This window comes from Rhopilema esculentum, chromosome 12 (assembly GCF_057945365.1).
Source record: "Rhopilema esculentum isolate cy_ngs chromosome 12, ASM5794536v1, whole genome shotgun sequence".
NCBI lineage: Eukaryota > Metazoa > Cnidaria > Scyphozoa > Rhizostomeae > Rhizostomatidae > Rhopilema > Rhopilema esculentum.
Genome location: NC_142826.1, coordinates 8937694 through 8960990, shown reverse-complemented (window position 1 = coordinate 8960990; position 23297 = coordinate 8937694). Strand labels below are relative to the sequence as shown.

General features: G+C 35.8%; 1 protein-coding gene across 5 annotated transcripts in view; it reads left to right on the top strand.

Moving 5' to 3' along the window:
* Window positions 1–23297, top strand: part of LOC135681792 (thyrotropin receptor) — a 55164-nt gene that overhangs the window by 24731 nt on the left and 7136 nt on the right. For 2 of the 5 annotated variants that reach the window (XM_089111957.1, XM_089111956.1), the window contains exons 2-4: window positions 10408–10505; window positions 22012–22237; window positions 23131–23205. In XM_089111957.1, the coding sequence (XP_088968083.1) occupies window positions 22077–22237; window positions 23131–23205 (236 nt within the window). In that variant the 5' untranslated portion in view covers window positions 10408–10505; window positions 22012–22076. Of the gene's footprint in view, window positions 1–5335; window positions 5761–10407; window positions 10506–14797; window positions 15944–19133; window positions 19541–22011; window positions 22238–23130; window positions 23206–23297 lie in introns of those variants that run through there. The other 3 variants (XM_065196407.2, XM_065196406.2, XM_065196404.2) reach the window with 3 other exon arrangements.

Sequence of the window (23297 nt, the reverse complement as noted above, 5' to 3'; positions counted from 1 at the left end):
AAAATGCTAAACTAGTTAAAGAAAACTGACGAAAGTGAAGAAATGAAAAGGCTTGGTTCTAGTGAAGAATGAGGAAGTACCTGAGAAGAAAACTGGTGAAAGTACAGAAAAGGAAAGTTATGGTGCAAATATAAATGAGGAAGTAGCTCAAAATGTGGAAATTGCAAAGTCAGAAGTAGAAGAACGAAGAGTAGATGAGCAAGAAGAGCAGGACAATGAAATTGATCAAAGCACCAGCAACGTTGGAGATTTGTCTAAAACACTCAAACGGAAACGTGAACAAATAGTTATCAATTCTTGCTTTAAGAAGTTTGGTAAGGAAGGGAGAAAGAAAGTAAGATGCAAAGTTTGTATAGACAATCCCGATGTTGTGCAATCTCATAAGAAAAGCAAGCAGGTACCCTCTGTTTGTACCCTATAGGGGGGCGAAATAAGGAAAGCTTATATGGATACCCATATAAAGTCAGAATTGCATTTGGCAGCATGTAGAGCAGACCGGTTAGAAAACTTAAAAGGCCTGCCATTGTCGAAGACCGGTCAACCATTGGTATTCAGATCAGTAAGGCAAATAAGCGGTTGTACAGGAAAATCGGTGCCTACATGGCAACTGTTTTCAACGATGCAGAACGTGGTACTCTAAGTGCGTGGTCATGGCCATCTCGTCAGGTTGCTGCTATGAAAGCTGATTACTTCAAGGACAATGGGACAATGAATGACATGTTCCTTGATGATTTCAGGGATCTGTTTCCTGGAACTCATGCAGAACTTCTAGACTTTATCGTTAAGGCTGATATTCAAAATATGAAAGGAATATGGCAAGTCTTGCAGTACCAATGAGAACCGATGGTGCTGTTGATCGTATGCAAATACACAATATCCACCTAGAAGCCAAAGTTGTGCACCAAGATGGCAATGATTCCCTTTATTTTCATGGCTTTGGAGAATCAGAGAAAGGAGCTAAGGGGTATCTTGCAGCAATAATGGAAGCTTGCAGTCCACTCTCGTGGAATGACTTATTCGGAAAGACATCATCCTTTGTGACTGATGGCGATAACATGAACACGGGTGCAAAAAATGGCCTCTGGGCACTTTATGATGATTACAGAAAAAAATCCAATTCAAATCTTCCTCTGATAAAAATCTGGTGTGCTGCCCACAGGATCAATCTCGCATGGAAATCTGTCACAAAGGAAGTGGTAGGGCTGGATTTTTGTCGGAATTAGAGAAAGGAAATAAATTCAAGGGTGCTGTTTTGACAGAGAAGGAGAGAAGAGGAACATACAATAGATATGTATCTGATCGTCGTAGCTTCGATGCGATAAGAAATGAAGTCATTCAGTCATTAATCAATTTCTTGGATTATCGACTTGATAATGATAGTTTGGCATCAACAGCCGCATTCAGTCCTCTCAAGCAGTTAAGTTCCAGCACAACAAATGAGCAATTGCGAGCATGCCACAAGGTTATTTGCCCCGACTTACCACTTGTGGATTTTGCAAGTGAATACAAAGAAGCTGCATAAATGGAACATCTGCAGTCGCTTTGTACCACGCCCTTACTGAGTTGTCTGGCATCAGAAAAGCAATATCAAATGCTGACAACCGCGATTGCTCGTCTTGTAGCTGCCAAACCACACTCTGCTGATGTAGAGAGGCTGCTCTTGAACGGCAATAATGCAATTAACGACTGAAAAGAACAAGTTCGACAAATAACGGCACGGCTCTAACGACAAAACTAGCAACAGAGCTTCTATCTTCTAGCAGCAACAGACTAAACCTTATTTATGAAAAAAACCCTTTATATACCCTTAGCAGAACCTTGAAATAATAATTATGTAATATGTAATGCAAAAAACATATTTGCAGACGCTGATGCAATCACAGCACAATGATGCAATTGTCACGTGATATTGTCCGTAAGGGAACCCTGTATCGTAACAGGGCGCTCGCCCCCCCCCCCCCCCCTAATCAGCGATCTTGTTGGAAAATTTGGGCTTTCGTTGGATATTTGACAACCGTTTAACATGTCCCAATTACTCCAAGAAAACGTTTTAAAAAGGAGTTTTAAGCTACTCTAAGGGGCGTTTTTGCCAAATTTTCTGCTCACTTCGCTCGCAGGTGATCCGCATTTTCCCTTTTTACCCCAGGGGCCTCTATAACCTCTCTGTGCCCTTTTTGCAAAATTTCAAAATAGCATAGCTGATAAAATATTAGCCAATACTAAATAATCAAATAAACAATATATGACAAAAATGAAAACTGCTTGCGAATTGTATATTTAATTTAAATTCTGTAAAGATTAGCCGAACTTTCCATCGGATTCTTCCAAACAAAAGTTATTTTCAAATTTATTCCCCACTTAAGTAAACAAAATAACATGCAGAAAATGAACGTTACAATTACAATGATGTTGTTATCATGAACGACTTGTCAAAAGTGTAATCGTCGACCTCTTCTATCATCAATTGCCTGATGAGATATTGATCTTGATATCAAAAATCATTAATGGATTGTTCTTCTTACTATCTAATTATGGCGTGGTCAGCAAAGATTTTTAAAGGGTCCCGCCCAAAAGTCACTTATTTTCATCGAACTGTGCAGCTTTCTTAAAATTAGACATGATCCAAGATGTTATTTTGTCGGAAAATCGTAGGCCTGCGATTTGTGTGATGCAACAGGAGTTGTCTGATACGACAGTAGTTGCTCGGTACAATAGTAGATTTTTGATGCAGCGGTAGATTTACGATGTAACAGTAGTTGTACAGCTTCAGATGAGCTTACTGGGTGAAAAATCGAAAGTAAGCGTCGAAACTATACACACCTGTTTTTAAATTGCTTTCTTTTCATAGATAATTACTATACGATCGATTTCAAAGTTCTGAAATTAATTTCATTTCCCTTGCAATCAGTTTTAAATCTAAGAATCATTGCAAAGGCAAATTAACCTTTAATGTTGGCCTATTTGTCTGTCGCCCTATCCGCTATTATTTGGAATTCAAGATTGATTACTTTATGGGGAGTAGAGCTGACCTAGACCATGCCTGGCTTTCTTATCGAAAAACTTCATTAAACAAACCATCGAAATCTAAAGATTCCTGCAACCAGAATTGATTTTCTGCATACAAACATAAGACATAAATAAACCAACTACGAGTTTTGGATTATGCTTGGTCAGTTCTTTAAGTGCTCTTTTCTTCTTTAGATTCAATCAAAATTTCCAACACGTTTCACGAACACCTGCCTTACATTAACATTTTCTGGCTTTGTTAACCAATCTTGAATACCCACTTAACAGACTTGCTCATTCGACCAAAATCTTCTTTCACGGAATCGAATTTATGAGTTATGGGTCTTGAGAGGGCCTGAGTAATGTTTCTTGGAAAGAAATTGGATACCAACTGTGCACTTGAAATGGTTGTCATTGAGAATTTAATTGAGAACGGCGATATGAAAATGTGAGCAGTAAGTTTCTACGATCACAAACAGTAGTAGAGGCCAACTCGTAAACATTCCTCTACAGAATTCCTACAATTCAACTTTTTACTTGGGTTAGTATTTGCTAATTTTGATTTAACATTTGGCTAAATCCACATCCCTGTAAGATGATTTCGACCAGGAGAGCTCAAGGCTAAAAGCGATGGTTTTTATGCATGTGATCGGGAAAATATACTAAGAAATAACCCAATCACCCTCCCAGTTTAATCTTAGCTCAAACAGGGCCTTTTCTTGTATTTCTAGAAACCCTTCCAGGATTTAAGATTACTCGAAGGAACTTGGAGGTTTGTAACGTCAGTATTGGTGGCCGACAGAGGCCTTTTAGCAGCGACCTATTTGCATAAAGCACCTCATATGAAAATCTGCACGACTGGCTTTTTCTTGGAATATATACACATTACTTAAATGTTTCAAAACATAATTCATCATAATACTTGCCTGCAGATCTTATTCTATTTCTATTTTAATTTCAGTTCATCTTCAAACGCCTGGGGTTGGTGGAATATCGTAGATTTAAGACTGATAAAAACTTCAAGCTTTGTATTAAAATAGATTTGAGATTTTGAGTAAGACAGTTTCGATAAATTGCTCAGTAATCTCATATTTGAAATAAAGATATCCAAAAAATAAAAGAGAAATGTTTTTCTCAATGTTATTTCTTAAAACTATTTTTCTTTCTTCAACATTGATTTTGATTGAGCAACTTACTTCATATCTAAGAAGCAGCAATGCTTTATACGATAGAAAAAGCTTACATGCGCCTTGGTATGTTGAACAGGACGGTTTTTTCAGTTGTTACGAAGTAGTTTAAAGCAATGCTTAATCTTAAAACGCTCTCACGTAGTCTAAGTTAATCTTCTCTTGTATCTAACCTATTCGTCCGAGTATCCACTTTAAAAGTAACAAAAAAATTAAAGTTCAGACTGGTTGTTCGTATTTTTTTCCAAAGAATTGAAGCTGGATTGCTCTAAATTTTCTCTAAGTCTAGTAGAATGTAAGTTAAACAAAATTAGACACGATACAATATTTTAATGCAGAGAAATATTGGCTATGTATGAAATTCAGGTATTGTTTTTAAAAAGAACATTAGTAATAGATATGTTCTATAATGAAATAGTCTCCTTAAAAACAATGTTTTTTTATTTTCAAATTTATGTTACCTCAGTCGCCGCTAGTTCTTAATTTGTTCTTAATTTTTTACTAATTTTGAGGCTCTTTTTCTCATAAAATTGCTCTTTTAAAAACGAGTCTATTGATACTGTGAATGAATCTCTACAGGGAATGGTTGTTGAGGTGTAGAGGGAAAGAGTTTTTTTTAAGAAAAGTCTTTAAATAATTCAAAATTGATGTAATGTCTACTACAACGGCCTATCTTTTGCTATGTGTATATTCATACACAGTCTGCAATGATGAAATAATTAATAAGGCACATACAACTATGCTTTTTGCATATATTTTACTATATGGGAGATATTGTTTTGCTAATGAGAAGAAGGCCTTTTGCGTTGTTAATTCCAATGTTTTAGTGACTCTGAATTTAGGTTTGTTAGAAATTCTTCCAGTTACTCAAGGCAGCTTATTCCACAACCAACCCAATCACCGAATCAGCTGATCTCAACAAAACCAGTCAGCCACTTGGCCACTTGTTACCCTGGGTACCAGACTCACTATATAAAATAATATCTAATAATAATAATAATATAAAATAAAAAAAAAAAATAAAATAATAATAATAAATAATCTCTATTTTATTTTATATATAGTGAGTCTGGTACCCAGGGTAGATCACTTGTTTGATCATTCATTTGACCTCAGTCATTCGTTTCACATCAATAAATTTAATTAAAATCAAAAGGGATCAAGGTATTTTACGATCAACAATATTTTACGATCAACAAGCATCGTCCTGAAGCAGAAACAAATCTAAGTATAACCTGTCGCAGTAATTCATAGAAATGTATTCACAAATTCTCAGAGAACAAATTGGGTTAGAGATTATTTCGAATAATTCATTTTGACTAACCTTTGTTTGCCGGAAAGTGTGTTTATTCTAAGGGTCAACAAAGCATCTACCAATATTAATTCGCGCTGTATTGAAAGAAACACACGTGGTCTATTTGAGTTTCTTTCAGCTACCTGCTTTTTGCTTAGAATTGTGACATGGTAAGAGATGTTGATTATCATTTGAAGAAATGAAATATAGTATTTAGCATCATACTATTGTACAAACGGAACATCAGGAATGGTTTTGACAAGTCAAGATAGGGTATGGCTTTTTATATTGTATTGGCTTGCGGTTTAGGTAGTACTAGGTAATGATTGTCAAAAAATTAAGTCCTGTCAACATGATTATCGAGTATCAAGCACTCAGTATCAAATAAAGAAGCAGTACGACGACAAAGGAAAGACATCAAGTGTGTAGTATTTCAACTTATACTTAGAATTCAAATAGAATTGAATTGAGTTAGAAATTAGAATCGAGGGGCAAATCACTCTCTCTCGTACACCTTTTGTGAAAATCCTATTGTTTTATTTGAAACTCCCTAGAAATCCTTATGTGTTAAACAAAAATCTCGTACTGTATTGGCAAGAGTGAATCGCCCCTCGGTTGGAATACTACTAACACTACGTCCTTGTTGCTGCTGTGCTGTTTATTTGTTTGGTCATTAAGCTGCGTTTCCAAAAATCAGAATCTATTGCTAGTATCCAATATCATCAATAATTTTAATAATGATACTCATCATACTATAATCACTCATTATCATCATAAGCAAAACAAGGCATCGAGCTACAAGTATTACTGTCAAGTAGACACACTGTCTCTTCTCTGGCTACTCAACAATTACCATAAGTCCCTTGAATAAGTTCCCAGGAGTTTAATTCGCAAAGGGGTTTTTTCCAGGGCTTCTTCGAAGGAGGGCTTATTTAGCAGCAGCCATCATTATTACCAGGGCACTTTCTCTTGCTTTATTTGAGGCTTGTCACATGGTAAAAACTGGAGATATATTCTTGATATACCTATTTCCGTCAAGGCAACATCTCAGCCCACGAGATCGGGCTTATTCAACAAAAATACTTTAAGGGGGAAGGGGGGTTATTCGAGGGAGGGGGCTTTTTCGAAGATAGAGGCTAATTTGATGAATTAAACTAATTACCATTTCAATAATTGCCTGACACCTGTCGTTTACAAAAGCTTTTCAAAGGAGACACTTTCCAGGAGTATGCTTTCTCTCTTGGACTCCTGTGGTGATTTTTCTGTAGGCATGCGGTACTGATTTGACAACCACTGTCCCGGTCATGTGCTTGGTGTTTCTAGTTGGATTTTCCGATCCACAGCTGGTTATATATTTTCCATCTTGTTTTCTCGGACCCTTATTCTGGTGCTTTAAACTCTAAGGGGTGTAAAATAAAAATTTTTGAATAATGACTATGAAAGCCATCTTGTCCCATCGGTTGACCGCTCATAGTTCTGAAGCACGTCTATATTTTTAACATTGTCGAGAATTAGTCATGCGTCGTGGTTGAAAAACGTAACAATAGACTATTGTATTTTCAAGCAAATGAGAACTTCAAATGGATACCAAAGATTGTCAGTACACAATTCATTTTGAGCATAGCGCAACAGAAAGTGTCATTTTGATAAAGCGTCTCGTTTACAGCAATGTTTCTTGCTTATAGATATAGTAGTTCTTGCTGTGTCCCTAAAAATCCGTTCGATAGATTTTTGGTGCTTAAAATTCGTTTGAACACAAAAATACAAAGTTTCAATCTCATAATAAAATTTCAAATGATCCACCCGGAATAAAAGTTTGCTTTATCAGCCAGTAAACCTACAAAAGCGACTTTTAGCTTTTAAGCGAATGCCACCCCACTTTGTCTGTTGGCTGGGTTACGCTGTGAAATTCTTTGTAATATTTAGTGTCTCTTCTACACTTTAAATGAGATTATTTTGTCTTGAACTCAGCGCTATGATGAAATTTCTGCAGTCAGTCGTAATGAAAAGTGTTGTTCAAGCCCTCAGACGACCAGCTGGCCTATTTTTTACACAATGAGTTTGTAGATCGTATCTCGTTAAAACCATGCTCAGAATCGCTCTGTTTGATTGAATTTATAAATTCAGAATGCCATAAGCCGTTTATTCAAGAATTTCTTTGCAAACAAACGCCCTGATTCCTGTTTTTATGCAAATAATAATAATATCACTAACTGTAGTTAAGTGTTTGATTGTTTGAGGCGGAGAAAGGCGCAGTTGGAATTTTGTACTTGGATTTTCATTCCCAGAAATTCAACATTAATCGATCCGTACACACGTAATTTTCTTGCTTATCTAACACGTGTCTTTCTCTTATCTATGCTCTCATTCGCGCAAATAGAAGAACCTGGCGAGTATTCTGAAATGTTTGTAGGCTCCAGAACAAATTTTGTGGGCATAAAAACCTTTTTTAAATGCATATGTGCACTTGCAAACAGTTATATTCCCAGTTGTAGAGGTTTTCTTCAATGCTTCAATGCAAAGTCCTCGTGTCCTTCTTGGCCTAGTCGAGTAGCAATATCCACAATATCGAGATTAGTATGTATAACTTTATTTTCAGGTGCAATTGAATTAGCTTGAGCTTGGGAATGGTTTCTAATTCATTCGTTTTATCCAGCGTTTCCCCCCAGCTTTTTGATTTGGTAGTTATTAACACTGGTTACCTTCTTCTACTGGCAAAAACGTCTACTGTCTTGACAGCAAAATCCCAAATTTTAACCATAGTGACCGGCCTCAAATAATGGAAGAAAAATTGCCCTAGTAATATTTTTGGCTGCTGCTAAATAAGTGCATGTTGAAATTCGACATATATGATATGCATTACCTTGGGTACCAGAGCCTCATTAATCCGAGGATAAAATATTGTAGACGGTGCTCGAACTATATTTTTGAGACTAAATAATGGAGTCTCTGGCATCAAAAATAGATGTGCATATTCCTTTTAAAAGCATACTGTGCTGCAGAATCAGCAATTGGTGTTTCAAATTTTGCCAGTACTATAAATTTTGCAAGTCATTTTTAAGTAAGCCTGGTTCTCACTTCGGGAACGTAGAGGACCTTAGGGACATGTTTTCTTCGAATAGAATTAGTTTCTGTTTGACAAGGATGTCGGCAATGTTCTAGAAGACTTAGAAAACACGTTCATACTTGTCCTAAGAAGCTCAAGGAGCAGGAGAGTCGCAGTCTTCATGAGAATTAGGACGAATGCGCACCAGGCTTAATACCCCCCTCCCGCAACACTGGTTGATCAAAAAGTGACGAGTATTGAAAGGAGACATATTTTATTTGACTTGAACTCTCATTATCATTCTTCGAGAAGAGACTTTAAGTCTTATAAAGAAAATACCTGTTTTGCTTGTGTAGATGTGAATATCTTGAAACTATTTTACAACGTCTATCTTTGCCTTATTTAGTTTTTTTGATTGGAATGTTTACAAACGTTCTCTCAGAATAACATGGCTGCACCTTTGCGATGATCTTTTGGTAGACAAATTCACCATTAGTGACAGAGGCAGCTGTATTTTCTTCTATTTGCGAAGACCTATTTTTGGCAAAGTCAGTGAAGATTAGCAAAATTATAGGAACTATAACAGGTGCAAGACAGGCTGTAACTGAGAGGGATGGTTTTCAGAATGGGCATTACTGAAGAGGGCCAGCTTCGTTAGTGATGGCGTACATATAGTACGAAGAACACAAAAAATCTCGTCAATCAGTTTCTTAGTATATCTAGCTTTTATTGTCATTGTAAGATGCTTAATGCGGCGTCATCAATATGCAACGATGTTGCATTTTTTCGATTAACGTGACATAAGCCACCACTGCTACAAACTGTGCTGTTTACCATTTTCTGTCCATGCTGCTAAAGAACACGATGTAAAGCACGTGAATTTTTATGGCTGTTTTTATTATTTTATGTTATTGAAAAGCTAAATCTTGCGTTTAATTGTTTGTATTGATCTAAATCGTAAACTGTAATGTGGGTTTAGTCCTGTTTTCATGTTGACCTCATTTAAAGAAGGCCACCAGTTTTACCTGCACTTGTCGAGGTCAATAGTCTCTAGACTCTTTAAATCAACACAGGGGGTCTATTTTCTTCGCTGCTGTTTTGCCTGTCAGCTAAAAAAGCCTGGCTGCGACTAGAAGCCGTTTCGCAACTTGTTAGCCATGCACGCTGCGTGTATTATGGGGATTGCTAGCCGCTTCATGCCTTCCAGTGGGCCAGCTGACCCTTCTTTCCAGTTTTGATTCTCTAGGCAACAACCATCGCTTCAGTAGTGGTTCATTTCGCAGTTATTCTTCGTGAAAGACTGTGCCTTTTATCAGGCTCTGTTTTCTGTTAGCAAATGACCCACAGTTTGAAATGATTAGTACCCCAAAAGACAGTTAACTTTTGTAAGAAAGCAGCAACAGTTGGCATGTTTTGTTAGCATCTTCTTTGACCCGCCCTTGTTATGTGGCATTTTTGAAAATCGAATTTGAATTTTGAACAACTAGTTTATAATTTTGAAATAAATAGCCATGCTCAGCCTCTGCCTAGTTCATGTCTTAGTTTCTTGTATAAATAAAATGTTTTACCCAATCTTCCATCAAGGCTATATTACAAACCTTTTTTACAATTTCGTTTTACAATTGGATCAGCGAATTAGCTTCGCATTTATCTATAGGAACTGGTGACTTTTTCAGCGACAAGCTTTTTTGTACGTAATTGAAATGACATCATGAGCTGTTGCCGAGAGCTTTATTGATGTGTACCTTATTTTTATGTTGATGACTTTTTAAACACTTCCTTGCTTTATGTCGATTGATAAAAAGTGCATCAAAAAACTGACGTCATTTCAGACTGTTGACATCATTTTGATATTTTTTCTTTTCTATATGCAGATTAACAGCAGAGTGATCAAAAGCTGGTTGAACAACTTGGATTCGACTTCAAATCTTTAGTTATGAATCTACTTATCTAGGAGAAATACGGTTTGCAGGTAACTTTCATCCTTCCATTATTTCGCCGATGTCTCGTTTACGAATATCACAATATGTTGTTCTCTTGGTCTGGGTTTTGATGGTCTAGAACAGGATTAGTGTTAAAAATTTATGCTGTTTGAAGCTTTTCACCTTATTGTTGATAAGTGTTTTCGTGTTTATTCCCAAAAATCTGAAATTCGAAATCTTTTAATCCGCTGTATGTGTCAATGGCTGACTTTTGCATTAGCGATCATTTAAAACGAAGATGTAATCAAATCCGGTAGAAAATGTTACGAAAGACTCCAACTGTCTTCAAAGTGGTTTTTGCTGCCAATAGGTGCACTCTCTAAAGACAGGCCAGCTTCGAACGATATTTTAGGCAGTGCTGGTCTTTTCCAAGGATATATTATTTGTGATCTCCTAAACATACGTATATTGAAATATTCTACATTCTAAACGCTGGATTAAGTATAGCTATGTGTTATATTCGATGAATTCATCGATAAACAAATTTATAGTCAATATATTTTAGTTATTGTCTTCATTGACCCGCTGAAAATAGCATCACGACCAACATCAATACATCTTTTCTACATTAAGCGGTATTGTCCTTAGCAAATGCCCTTAATCTGCAGACCTCATTAATCTGTGCGAGCGGCGCTCGCAGGCACAAAAGTTCATTCTCAAGAATTCCTGCCAGCACAAATCTGAATTGATTTTTATTTACCTCAATTGCATTACAGTCATACTTTTTTAAACATCTTTCTTGGTATTGAAATTGAACGGTCAAATAGAATATAAAAGGTAGGAGTTGCAAGTCTTTTTTACCAAAATGACAGAAGGTCCTTAATCTAAAGGCGCCATTTGCCTCTCAAAATCAACTTGGTTGTTTGTCTCTTTTCTTCTTTTCTCTCTTGGTGGCAGATATCACTTGCTGTTATTGTTTTGCTTTTTTCAGAGTATTATGTTATGACTTGTGAAACTCATTTGTGCATAGTAGGCTGAAGAAAGCACACTCCTTTAAGGTAAAGTCTTCAAGCTTTTAAATCTGGTAGCTATCGATTTTTTGACGTATTTGAGCAAAATTTCATGGTGAATCTCTAAATAATTCATCAAAAACAAAAATTTTCGACAATTTGTGACAACCAAACAAGCCTCTATTTCTTCAATTTTTGGAGTAAAAGCATTTTCATATTTAAATAATCAAATCTTACAAGCATGATAAACTCAAAGCTAAAAAACGGAGTATCCTTATACGATACTATGTTTAATAAGACATTTCAACGAAAATAATCGGGTATTCATGGCTTTTTTTTATATCTTTGAAATGAGAAAAGCCCAGTGTAATGTCGAAATTCGTGCAACCATTGCCAACGAAACAAAATCTTAAAATTCACAAATCTTGAAAGAAGATGTTGTAAACAAAACTGCTCCATTTAAAGTAGCTAAGGCGTTTAAGATATCGGAAAGCGTTTTTACTGAAGATGTCTTTATTGGATAAAATCGAGAACAGCGATAGGGCTACTTGACAACCCAAAACAACCTGTAGATAAGAACAGGATCATTCCCTTTTTTATGTACAATATATCAGGGTTGCCATTGGGCAGTTTTGACGGCCAAATTCCTCTATTCTGGCCGTTTTTCAAAGCTATTGGCCGTCCGAAATTGATTTGGCCGAAAAAGTAAAAGTTGGCCGAATTTTGGCCCCATGTTGAAAACCACAAAAATACAAAGAAAACGACAATTTTTGCAAAGAAAATATTCAACATTTTGTTAAAACAATCTCAAAATTGCAAATAAAGAAGCAAGAAACAAAGTAAAAGATAACAGAAAAATTGAAATTGAAAGAAAGTTGGAGCTTTTAACACTGTTACTCTAGAGACTTAGCCAAAATGTAGCTTTTTTGTATATTTTGTTTGGCTGGCCGAATTTGGTCGTCACGTGTAAAATATTTGGTCACCAACCATTCCAAGCATTTCGCAACCCTGCATTATATAACGCTAGTCGCATTTATTATGTCATCTGTTCAGTTTTACACGTAGTTACATTACATGTAGTTCATGATGATATTGATATGATATCTGCATTTGACATACGTAAGTTTGTGTAGCAGTGCTGATCGTAACAGGGAGGTTCTCAATTGATCAATATCTGACTATAAATTGCAACATATTTTACATGCAGGCAGATTGTTACTCGGCTTTGCTCTCGCAGTCAAAAATATTATCAATAAACCCTGTTAATCTGGAGTTATCTACGTAGTTCCATAAATTTTATCATATAGTTACTTTTGCTAGGTCTAATCAGCCATTGCAATAACGTTTTATTGGCTCTAAAGCTAATACAAATTCGCTCCCACATTCTGCAAGTTCATATAAACACTTGCTTTCTTTGATACAAACCATCAATTAGGCGGACCGTAGCGACTTAGGATTACACGTTTTATTTTCTTTTATTTGGTGCGTCCAAAAATTTCTTTCTCTGTAGATCAAACTTTTTCAAGTCTCATTTGACATTTTCTAGTTTAGCATCTGCTTTGAAAGACCGTTCATTTTGATTACGTCTGTATTAATTTGTTTGCCTAATCTTGATAATAAAATAAACATTTTGCGAATGATATTGGTTGTTTAAGTGCATTGCGTTTCAAATGGATAACCAACTAACCAGCTGAACTCAGAAAGCCAAAGTAAGATGGAAATTGAGGGGTAGCTTTCCCATACACTGGCAACTGTCCTTGGCGCTTAACATGTGATAAATCGCCTAGCACGTGATTTATGATTCAACATATGATTGGACATGCGCTTGTTTTCAAAACATCATTCTGTTGTTGCTTCACCGTAACAGGTGGTGGGAAATCGCGTATAGGGAGAGAAAGCCACAGATGATTTGTATGCTAGAGATAGCGATATTAGCAACAACGTCAACAAGATAAGATTCATCTTGTTACTGAAAATATCGTTTTTACTCCTTTGTTAACCTCAAAGTGTTTTTGCATGATGTGAAAACCCATTCTATGATTCAAAAGCGCCCCAGATCCATTGATAAATGGATAAAAACAACTCGTGCATGCCTTAGATACAGGCTATAGTTGAAAGGCGCGTGTCAGAAACCACAAAATGATTGTTATTTAGTGGACTTGTTTATCAAATAGGGAACAGCTGTCATTTGCCGCTTCTAAAGTATTTTTCTTGAATCTAACTTAACATTACAATAAATTTCTTTTTTCAAAGTAATATCATCGATATTTTTTTTAAAACTTTGAAAAATACGATGCAAATAAAGACATGATGACATCAGCTGTAGCCTTTGATTTGGTGGGTACAGACATTTGCTTTGTTTAATGTTCTGTTTACCACCAGGGTGCATTCTATGTAGTTTACGCCGGAGATCTCCGGCGTGGACTTAGCTTTTTCCTCGGCGTAGCGGCGTGAAATTTGCTATTTGCGAGCCTTGGCGCATTGGCGTACGTGATAATTTTTCGCGATCGGCGTAGCAAAAACGGTACTTGTACAGAATACGTGGACAGCCTGATTATATTGATATGGACAGTAAAAGCAATGCAAACTATAGATAATCGAAAGCTTGTATGTTTTACACTTGGCGTAGCAACTAGAATAGGTTGAAATTTCTCTGGCGTGGGTCTAACATGGAATGCACCCTGGGTTTACCAGCGGTGTTGTCTAAATTTAAAATTAATTAGATAGTGCTATTTTTACAGTAATGATGCATTAGTTTTTTCAATATCCTGTGCATTTTTACATTTATCAACAACACTCAGGGAAGATACATTTGCATCAGCGTCTAATTTTTTACTGCAAGAGAATCGCGTTACAAATTTTTGGCATCAGCCATTCTGACAACATGCAATATTACATGTAGTTGATATAGATAAGCTAATTCAAAAGTCGTACCTACTTAAAAAGGATAATATTCATAATTAAAACAGATAGGTCGTTATTTTAGGAGAGAATCATTTTGATATCTCTCATTTATCATATACGTATTAAGTGTAAAAATCATTGTTTTTAGGAATTTTTCACAGAAATGTTTTCGAGAGGGTGTTTGGATATTCCTTATAGATATAATATCTAAAGTTTCTATCTGTTGGAACTTGAGAATTACTGAATTTTACAGTTTAAAGAAAAGCAAGTGAAAATGAGTTGCTTGAAACGATTGTTATAGTATGATATTATTTGTGATATTACTATCAAATAGTGTTTATGTTTATATTAACAAAAAAGAATATTTAGCTGTGGAATATCAGCTCTTTGCCATTTTTTAATAGAAATAAGTTTGCAAAAAGTTTCTGATATGGTTCTAAGGACAGATCGAGAACACATCTTTGTGGAACCTAGTACAATATTATTTTACCATGGTGTGAATAATCATCAAAAGGACCAAAGCGCTAGATCTTTCTAAAAAGGGCGTTAATTAGATTAAGACCATATAAGCGCGGGCGTTTATAAACTGTTATAACAATAAAGGGAATGCACAAATGTTTTTGTACTCGTCCTTCTCCCTCTCTTTTTCCTCCTCCAGAGTGACCTTTACTCCTCGCAACCAAGTTTTGATTTACAGTACGTTCTTCTTCTTTGTATTTAACATGAAAATGGACTTAGGAAAATCGTATTTGTGCCTCCTTAAGTACCTGGATCTTTTTATCTAATAGAGCGTTTTGAATAGAACGTAGGACCTAGAATACTGGGGCGTTAGAAAGAGCAGGAGGTTAAATAAACGATTTACCGTGTATCTTTAAAAAGATATTGTAATGGTGAAGCTCATGATTGAGGGTTATTGGTCTCATTTCTCTGTCATATTCTGTGTCAGTCTAGCACGTTACAAATATATTAAACGCTGTACACATTATGATCTCTTTCGCAGTCCAGCTTTGCAATCTGTGCTTTTTCAATGTTCCAAAATGGATCCTAGGTCTTCTTGATGGTTTCCTCAGTTTGAAAACGCGACTTACAAGATATCCATCTCGCTACATCTAGCTACTACTATACTCGCCCAACGTTTTAGTGAATAGTAAACAGTTTAGTGAATAATAGCACAGAAACAGCGTACCATTTCTGACAAGGCACATCTGATAAGTTGCCTTTGATCTTAAAGGGCTTTGTATTCTTTTCTTAGATAATAGTGCAGAAGATAGATAGCTGGAAACTGACTGACAGCCAGTTGGTATTGTCATGGACTAGGTTTTACTCATTCCAGCCATTGGGGCTTGTATAAGTTCCGATATAAAATCAAGACCGTTTTCTACTCTCAGCTCGGTAAAACCGAAATTTGACAGCTATCGCGTGTTGATACCATGAATACAAAATGCATCACGTGATATTTTGACACCTTCCAGTAGCATAATAGTTTGCTTCAAAGCGCACAAGCATAGTATGGCTGGTATCCATCTGTGAAGACAGAAGCTAATTAAGGTACTCAAGAGTTTCATACTTTTGAGGTAGGTCTTTTTGTTGGTTAACGTAGGATAAATGCTTTTAAGGACCATGCAAAGTTCTCAGGAACGTTTTACTAGAATGCATTTAGTTTCAGCAAATAATGATTGAGTTGCTGAAAGAAGCTCTTAGTGCTTCTGTCAAGGGTCTTATAGTTGTGCTACAAAGTTCAATGTGCTTTTTATTGAACCCATTCTGAAGAGCTTTGGATCTCAAAGTGCACTGTAATTTAGTATGTCCTGTATAATATGTTATGTGTTCAGTATATTTTGTAAAATGACAAACAGGTTTAGACTTTTCTTCTATACAACGGTTTTCCTTCGAGTAGCAAAGACTAGTTTGCTACAGTTGTGCAGCTTATCTGTGCGATAATGCGGACTATCAGTTTGTATCAGAACTTCTGTCTGTCAAACTCGATTTTTGGACGAACTTAAGCAAAGTTTGCTTGCACGAGGAGCTATAACTTTAATCCACCCGGCAGGTCATAGCTAATGACTCATACTGACATATGTTTTTGAAGGTAAGAGCAGCTGCCTGGCATAAAGCCATATGTTGCAAAACCGGTCGCCCAGAATTTGCTACTCTTATTAACGCTTTGAGTCGTGTTTTCGTCGAATCAGAATTTTGCAATTACTTGTGTATAAATCACTAACGCATTTTCAAATGTGAGATCAAGATATTCGGTGCTTATAACTGTATTATATTTTGGAATCATGCTCAGTTATTAGAATATGTGTTTTGTACTGTCAGCTGTGCCTTTGTTTGCTACGATATGAAACAGATAACAGATATATAAAAATGGATGTGCTGAATTATTGTTAGTGACTTATAGCTCCTTTGCTAACTGCACACAGCCAAACCATATTCGAGCTTGGCAGAGAAAACATCATTTTGCTAAGGCGTACGGAACAAATGAAACTAGATTTTGGCTTTCAATCAGTTCCTTGGTTTATTGGTAATTTAGTATCCGTGCAGTTCTTTTTCCAAACATCGGCTATTGTATATGGACTCATTAATGTATATAGTCAGTTCTTTTTTGTCATGTAATTTTTTTCAAATTATAGCTTGAGGCTGTGCAAGCTGATGTTTGTAGCAGCAGGATTCTCTGGAGATTTGGAAACTTTTCTCAAAGTAAAATATGAGAAATTCCCTTGATTCGTTTTTCAACTTTTTCAAGAGTATTTTCCCCATCAAGGAATTTATCGTGAGAACTTGTCACCTTATACCTGATATGAAACTCTAAAAATAGCTAGGTAGAGTCAGGACCGGATAGATTTTTCCCATACTCTTTCCACCCCATCAAAAATATTTGAAATTTTATATCAATATTTATAAAGCTGGAATCAGTACAGATGTTACTCAAGGTGTGTTTTCTGAAATAAACGTTGTATCGAATATATTTATGAAACATCCCAAAGATTAATGCATGGAATGAAGCTTGACCAGATAATTTCTCCATTGTTGAACACTGTTCCAGTTTTAGCCATTTCATTTTAGCCTTTTCTTTGATCAGTTGACCTACAAGAGAGGTCAATAATTCATGTGCAATGCTGATTTCTCAGGCCACCGTGTTCTTATCTTGTGCTAAGCAGGAAGGTGGATAACTATCTCTAAAACACTATTTGAATAATCTTCATTGTATTTTTCAAAGCCATTAACGTCAGATATTTTCGTTGTTATCAGGCAACCTGTTTCATATCAATACTGTACTAAACGGGAAAGTGGATAAGTAACCTACACGCCTTTTTGGTTATCTTCGCTGTATCCAACAGCGTCATCAGCGTCATCATCATGATATCGATTGGGCTATCATTGTATTTCTTTGTAGTAAGCGGGACGCCTCACGTGAACACCTTATTGTCAACATTTTCTGTATAGCATAACGAACGTCAATCAATACAGCGCTTTGCTCCCATTCCTTAAACTCTACATAAATGTTTTAATACCTTGGAATAACAAAAACACTCAGATTACAGGTAGGCAAGAAAGCGCTGTCTATTGACGCAATTAGCTGGCATGTTTGCTACCACCAGAATTGTATTTTGCTACTTGTCTGCTGAACTATAGGGGACAATGTGCGCTTTACAAGCAGTTAAGATAACCAACCGCCCTCACGACGCTTGTATTGTCATTTCGCTTACGTATCGCTTTTATTTATGCCAAATAAGGTAGTTAATAAGGCATTTAACCCCCTGTGATTTGGATCCCTAGCGTGTTTTCTGTTTGCTAAAGCATCCTTTATTTCTGAAACGTCTATTTCGTAACCATCAAGGTATATAGATAGCAGAAAATCAATATTTGTGATTAATTTTGAATCTTCGTTGTCTAGACATCATCAAAATCTCACTGTAAAATTACAAACAGCGTTCTTGGAAGCGTACAAACCTCTTGCTAATATAATCATTAATAGATTTTTCTTCTTGATTCGAGTATCTAGATGAGGAATAAATGTTGCTTTCAAACTCTATTTCTCATAGGCACATTCGTATAGCTTAATCAAAACTGTATCAAACATTCATTCTTGCTGTTTTCGCAGAAAGTTTCGCTGTTAATTTCTCATTGATCTCTTCTGATTTTAATTACTACTGGAAAATTGATCTTAGTTGCAGATGGAGATACACGTTGCTGCCTCGTTTTCTTATATCCTCTTTCTCAAAAGTTTGCTCCTCAGAGTTGAAACAAATAAAGATTTGGCGGAATTTTTTAAAGGAGCCCATTACTACTTTTTCAAACTAGCAATATTTCGTGAAGTTTTACTTTTTCAAGCGCTAGGCAAGTTTGCTTGATCAGAGTAATCCTCTATTGAAAATATAAAGACGGATAACTTTTCTTGCACGACTACCCGTAATTATTTGACTTCAGGGGATATGAATTATTCATGTATAACCTGTACATGGTGTAATTTGCGGAACAGGAGAAGTTTTAGTTCTCTTCAACCCTTACACTTCCTTTAAGGCATAAAGTGAAACAATTTCTAGGTTTTGGATATGATGGCATTCTTGTTATGAGATTTACTGAGACCTTTTAGAGACGAACTAAAGCAGCCTTATTGTAACAGGTTCTCTGCATCAAGAAAGATTATTATAAATCTTATGAGCTAATTCTTATATTTGCAAATGTCGGAATAGCTTGCGTACTCTGATTCTAGTGCGTTTGGCTTTCGGTGTCACCGGAGGTGAATATAAACTATATTTTAACTATACACAAAACTATATTTTTCTTCAAACTAACAACTAAACTTTGGGTAAGTGCTAAACAAGATAAGACATTTGGTAAATGCAAACATTTTTTATTCTATTGATTTGGAGTTCCGTATTTTACACTTCTTAGATAACCTGTTTCTCTAGCATAAGGAAAAGTCGACCCCCGTTAATGGCGGACATCAAGAGACAAAAAGCGAGGGATTTTCAAAACAACTGTAGTTTTGTGTTAGTGTCGCGCGTCGGATGTATGAAGAAAGTCTATGAAGCGGAGTACATTTAATTTTACATGGATGATTTCATTGCGGATCCATTCATTGTCGTTGATTCTAGTACGCTACAGCTAACTCGTTCTAGCATCTCTTGTTTTGATGAAAATGTGAAGTTTATCAAATGATTTGGGTAAGCCAGCTTGATACACTCTGTTTTGTGTATATAGGCGTAACAAAAGCGTTGATTGATATAAGGCATGTCGTAGCACAGAGGAACACCACACGAAAAATGAATTGATCAAATATTGGCTAATACGTTGTATGTGTAAGTTAAGTGTTTTTTATGCACGAACGTTCAAGCTAATTGGTGCTTCATCGTTATTATCCTGTGTTTTCTTTTCACGGTAGTTTTGGCTATATATCGTTGGGAAACGTCTTATCATGTGAAGAGCACCGTCCGAGCATCACATTGTTGTAAACAGTGCGTAGATTTGTTTGCGAGGCTTAGTAACCTGGCCAAAATAAAAATCTTGATTGCTATTGTAAAGACGATTTGAACGCTTCAAAAAAAGTTTGATCGTGAAAAGACCGCCTGCAGATGTAATATGAACATTGACAAAATTTTCTCTTCGCATTTGGAGTGCTTTGTTGATGACTATACCACAACGTCATTGTTGTTTATAATAGGCTGCTAGGATTCAGCTTGTATTCTCTTTGCTCCAAAGTAGAATAAGGGCTGTCACGCACCACAAGAACTATTAATTTTCAGAACAGAACTCGTTTTTTGAAGAATAGTTTGTTTAAAACTAACATGAATTGTCATCATGTAAATGAATTCTATAACGGCAAACAAAATATACACAATAATCAATGCGACATACACATCAAGCCTTTGCGCTATATCATGGCCACATCAAATGCTTTAAACGGCATCAAACTACAAAGCATAAATTCCTTTTTTTGGCTGATTTAATTTTTGACTGTAAGCAAAGCCTAACTTTGTGCTCTATAAAACTTTAGAACTCGCTGCATCCAAACAGAATGGCTCTGACATTAAAGCTTCCATAATGCATCCAGAACGCACCCTTTAAAAAAGATATGATGATATTGTGTGGTTGAAGTCAGTAGACTGCGAAATTCTACTTGCTTCGCTGTATCGTTAGCAGTATTGCAAGGTACCGTTTGCATGATGTGTAGAGTGAATTAGCATATCTTAGATCTAAACTTTAATATATAATTTTAGATCTCAGCTTTAAACTAAGCTGTATTTAAGTATTTTAGAAAACTTCTGCAAGCATCTGAAAGAAAGACAAAATTCGTTAATAGACTTTGCTTGCTGATTCGACAAGATATTAATTCCAAACAAAGATTGTTTTGTTTTGGTACTGGTAGGTGTCCGATTGGTTTGCTTTCGTCACAAGAACATTTTTGCCGAGCCGAAAAAGCTCTAATTTAAAGATATTCATCCTTCAACATAGATTATTAAGGTAATATTTTGTTCAAGCGAAGTTTTAAGAGCTCGCCTAATGTTTACTGAAACAGCAAGTTGTCGTATTACTTTTTGTGTTTCAGCCATCTGCAAAGAGGAGTTTAAACCGAAAGTCATAAAATTCTTCTTGAAAATTTACTTTTCAATCAAATTTTGAATTAATTCAATTCTCTTTTCCGTTGTCTGCTACCGTTTTCGGAATCAGTGTGACGTCACTCCAGCTGACAAACATTGGTCTCTTGTTTTTGCTCTAAAGTAGCACCAGCTAGGCAAATTGTCAGAACAAACAAATTTTCTGCCACCATGTGCTTCAAAGTTCCTGCTTACAGTCAGTAGACTATTCGCTATCAAAGATCAATGATTCCTAAATAGTCGACTCAACTTGCCAGTATTTTGAGCAGTAAACTTAGATCTTTTTACGGAAAATGCTCACCTCAAGCGTTTAACTATCAGTATGTTGCTAAGAGGATATCAAATATATTTGTTTGGATCGTTGTTTTTGATTAACAGATTGTTTCTCGGTCTTTACTGCATCAATTTTAATGCGAATGGGATAAAATTCACATCTGATATGCCATGATGTATAGTTTCCTTATGACTAGGTTGCTAGAGACAGAGCTACGTGTACATAACACAAAAGATTTCTGAAGTAGCTCTTTATTTCAAATTTATATAAAGGATCTAAAGAATATTTTTGAACATTAGAATATCAATGTATCTACAAACAGAGTCAAGAAAAGGTTCACCTTTCCTCTAGACTATATCAATATGGTTTATGTATAGCAGACTGTTGACATGGGACAGCTGTGTCTTCCGGGTTCCGATCTCACCATTTCTATTTCTTGTTATTGTTTGGATTTCAAACAAGTTTTCAACATAGATATGACCTTGGTCAGAGGTGTTTTGCAAATTGATTTTTTCTCAAAATAGATGGTTTCACTACTTCCATTCAGATCACATCTCTTTTCGTAATCAATGCATCATAGGTTTCACACGATGCAAATTCTTTTGCCATATGAGAAAGTTTGTATGTAAATCTTCACCAGATAATGTATGACCAATGTTTCTAATCCCATTTAAATGAACTGTATCTAAATGCAATGTCTTGATAGAGGTAATAAAAAAGAGATAGAAAAAAGCTTTACAATAAATAATTTTGCATTTGTTCATAGGTTGATTATGTGATATTGGGCTCCAAATTTGCCACTCATTGCTACAGTTCAAGAATAGTCCCGAGATGAAAAGACGACCCGTGAGATCGCTCTTTTTTCTTTTGGTGCTGTTCCTAACCAAAGACGAGTTCAAGGTCAGGAGTGAGAAGCCAAATGTTAACAAATGCGTTGGGCCTCACTGCCAGCACCAAAAAGACAATAAATTGCCAGCGGTTATAAAGACTTTGTAAGTTGAAACTCTATTTATTGATTTTGAAAAGAAGAACAGATTATCTTCACGTTTAATACTGTTTTGAATAGTAGTTTACGTACTGGTAGAATATATTATAAAACAATAAAACATATTTTAGTATGATATGAAGAAATAGGATTAATTTTACTTTAATATCATATCATTTGATATCATATAAAATTATATAACGTATCATTAAGTATCATATCTTTGATTAATACAGTATGCTTTTATATAACAGTATGTAATGACAATTTGTATTATATGTTAAGATTATTTATAGCAAGCACAGTGGCGTAACGCCAAGCCCCTATTTACGGACTGCAAGAACGTTTGATCCAAAGGTGTTGAGCATCTCAAAAACAATAGCAAGGTGTAAAAATTACAATTTGTTTCCTTTACAACGTTAAGGAGGGGGAGGGGGGCTATAGAATCTTCAATTAACTTTTAATGTTTCTGAAAAGATGATAAAATTGAGCGAAGTCTTAAAAATTAATATAAACATCATTTAGGGGCCCGGTTGTTTCAGGCCAATAGTTATCGAACTAAGGTGACATACACTGCGTTACGTCATTGGGTAAGCCTATGATATTGTTGAATGCAAACAGCTAATTTATTATTGATAAAGACCTTTTAACTACAAATTAGTATTATTGAACCTGTTCTTTTGAGTTTTGTATTCTATTCAGGGATATCATTTAGGGTATTTATTTTTATGGATTGAATTTGCATAAGCCCTTCATATTTGTTGTGGAGGATCTTATTAGAACTGTTAAGCATTCTGCTAATTTTTTCCTTGATTAGAGAAGAAACGTCTAGGTCGATCATAATTTTGTGTTTTATGTATGTGACATTTAATTGATTCTTTTGGTTGCGGATTTTTTTAGGGACCTGTCGTTTCAAGGCTTACCCAAGGTACCGAGAAAAGTGCTTGAGGAACATGCTGATACCATCGAGTTTTTGTGAGTAAATAAGCTTGGATATTTCTGCTCTACATTTTCTCAGCACAAGCGTCTGCTGTGTCTGAGACGTGAAGTATCGCACGGAAAGTAGC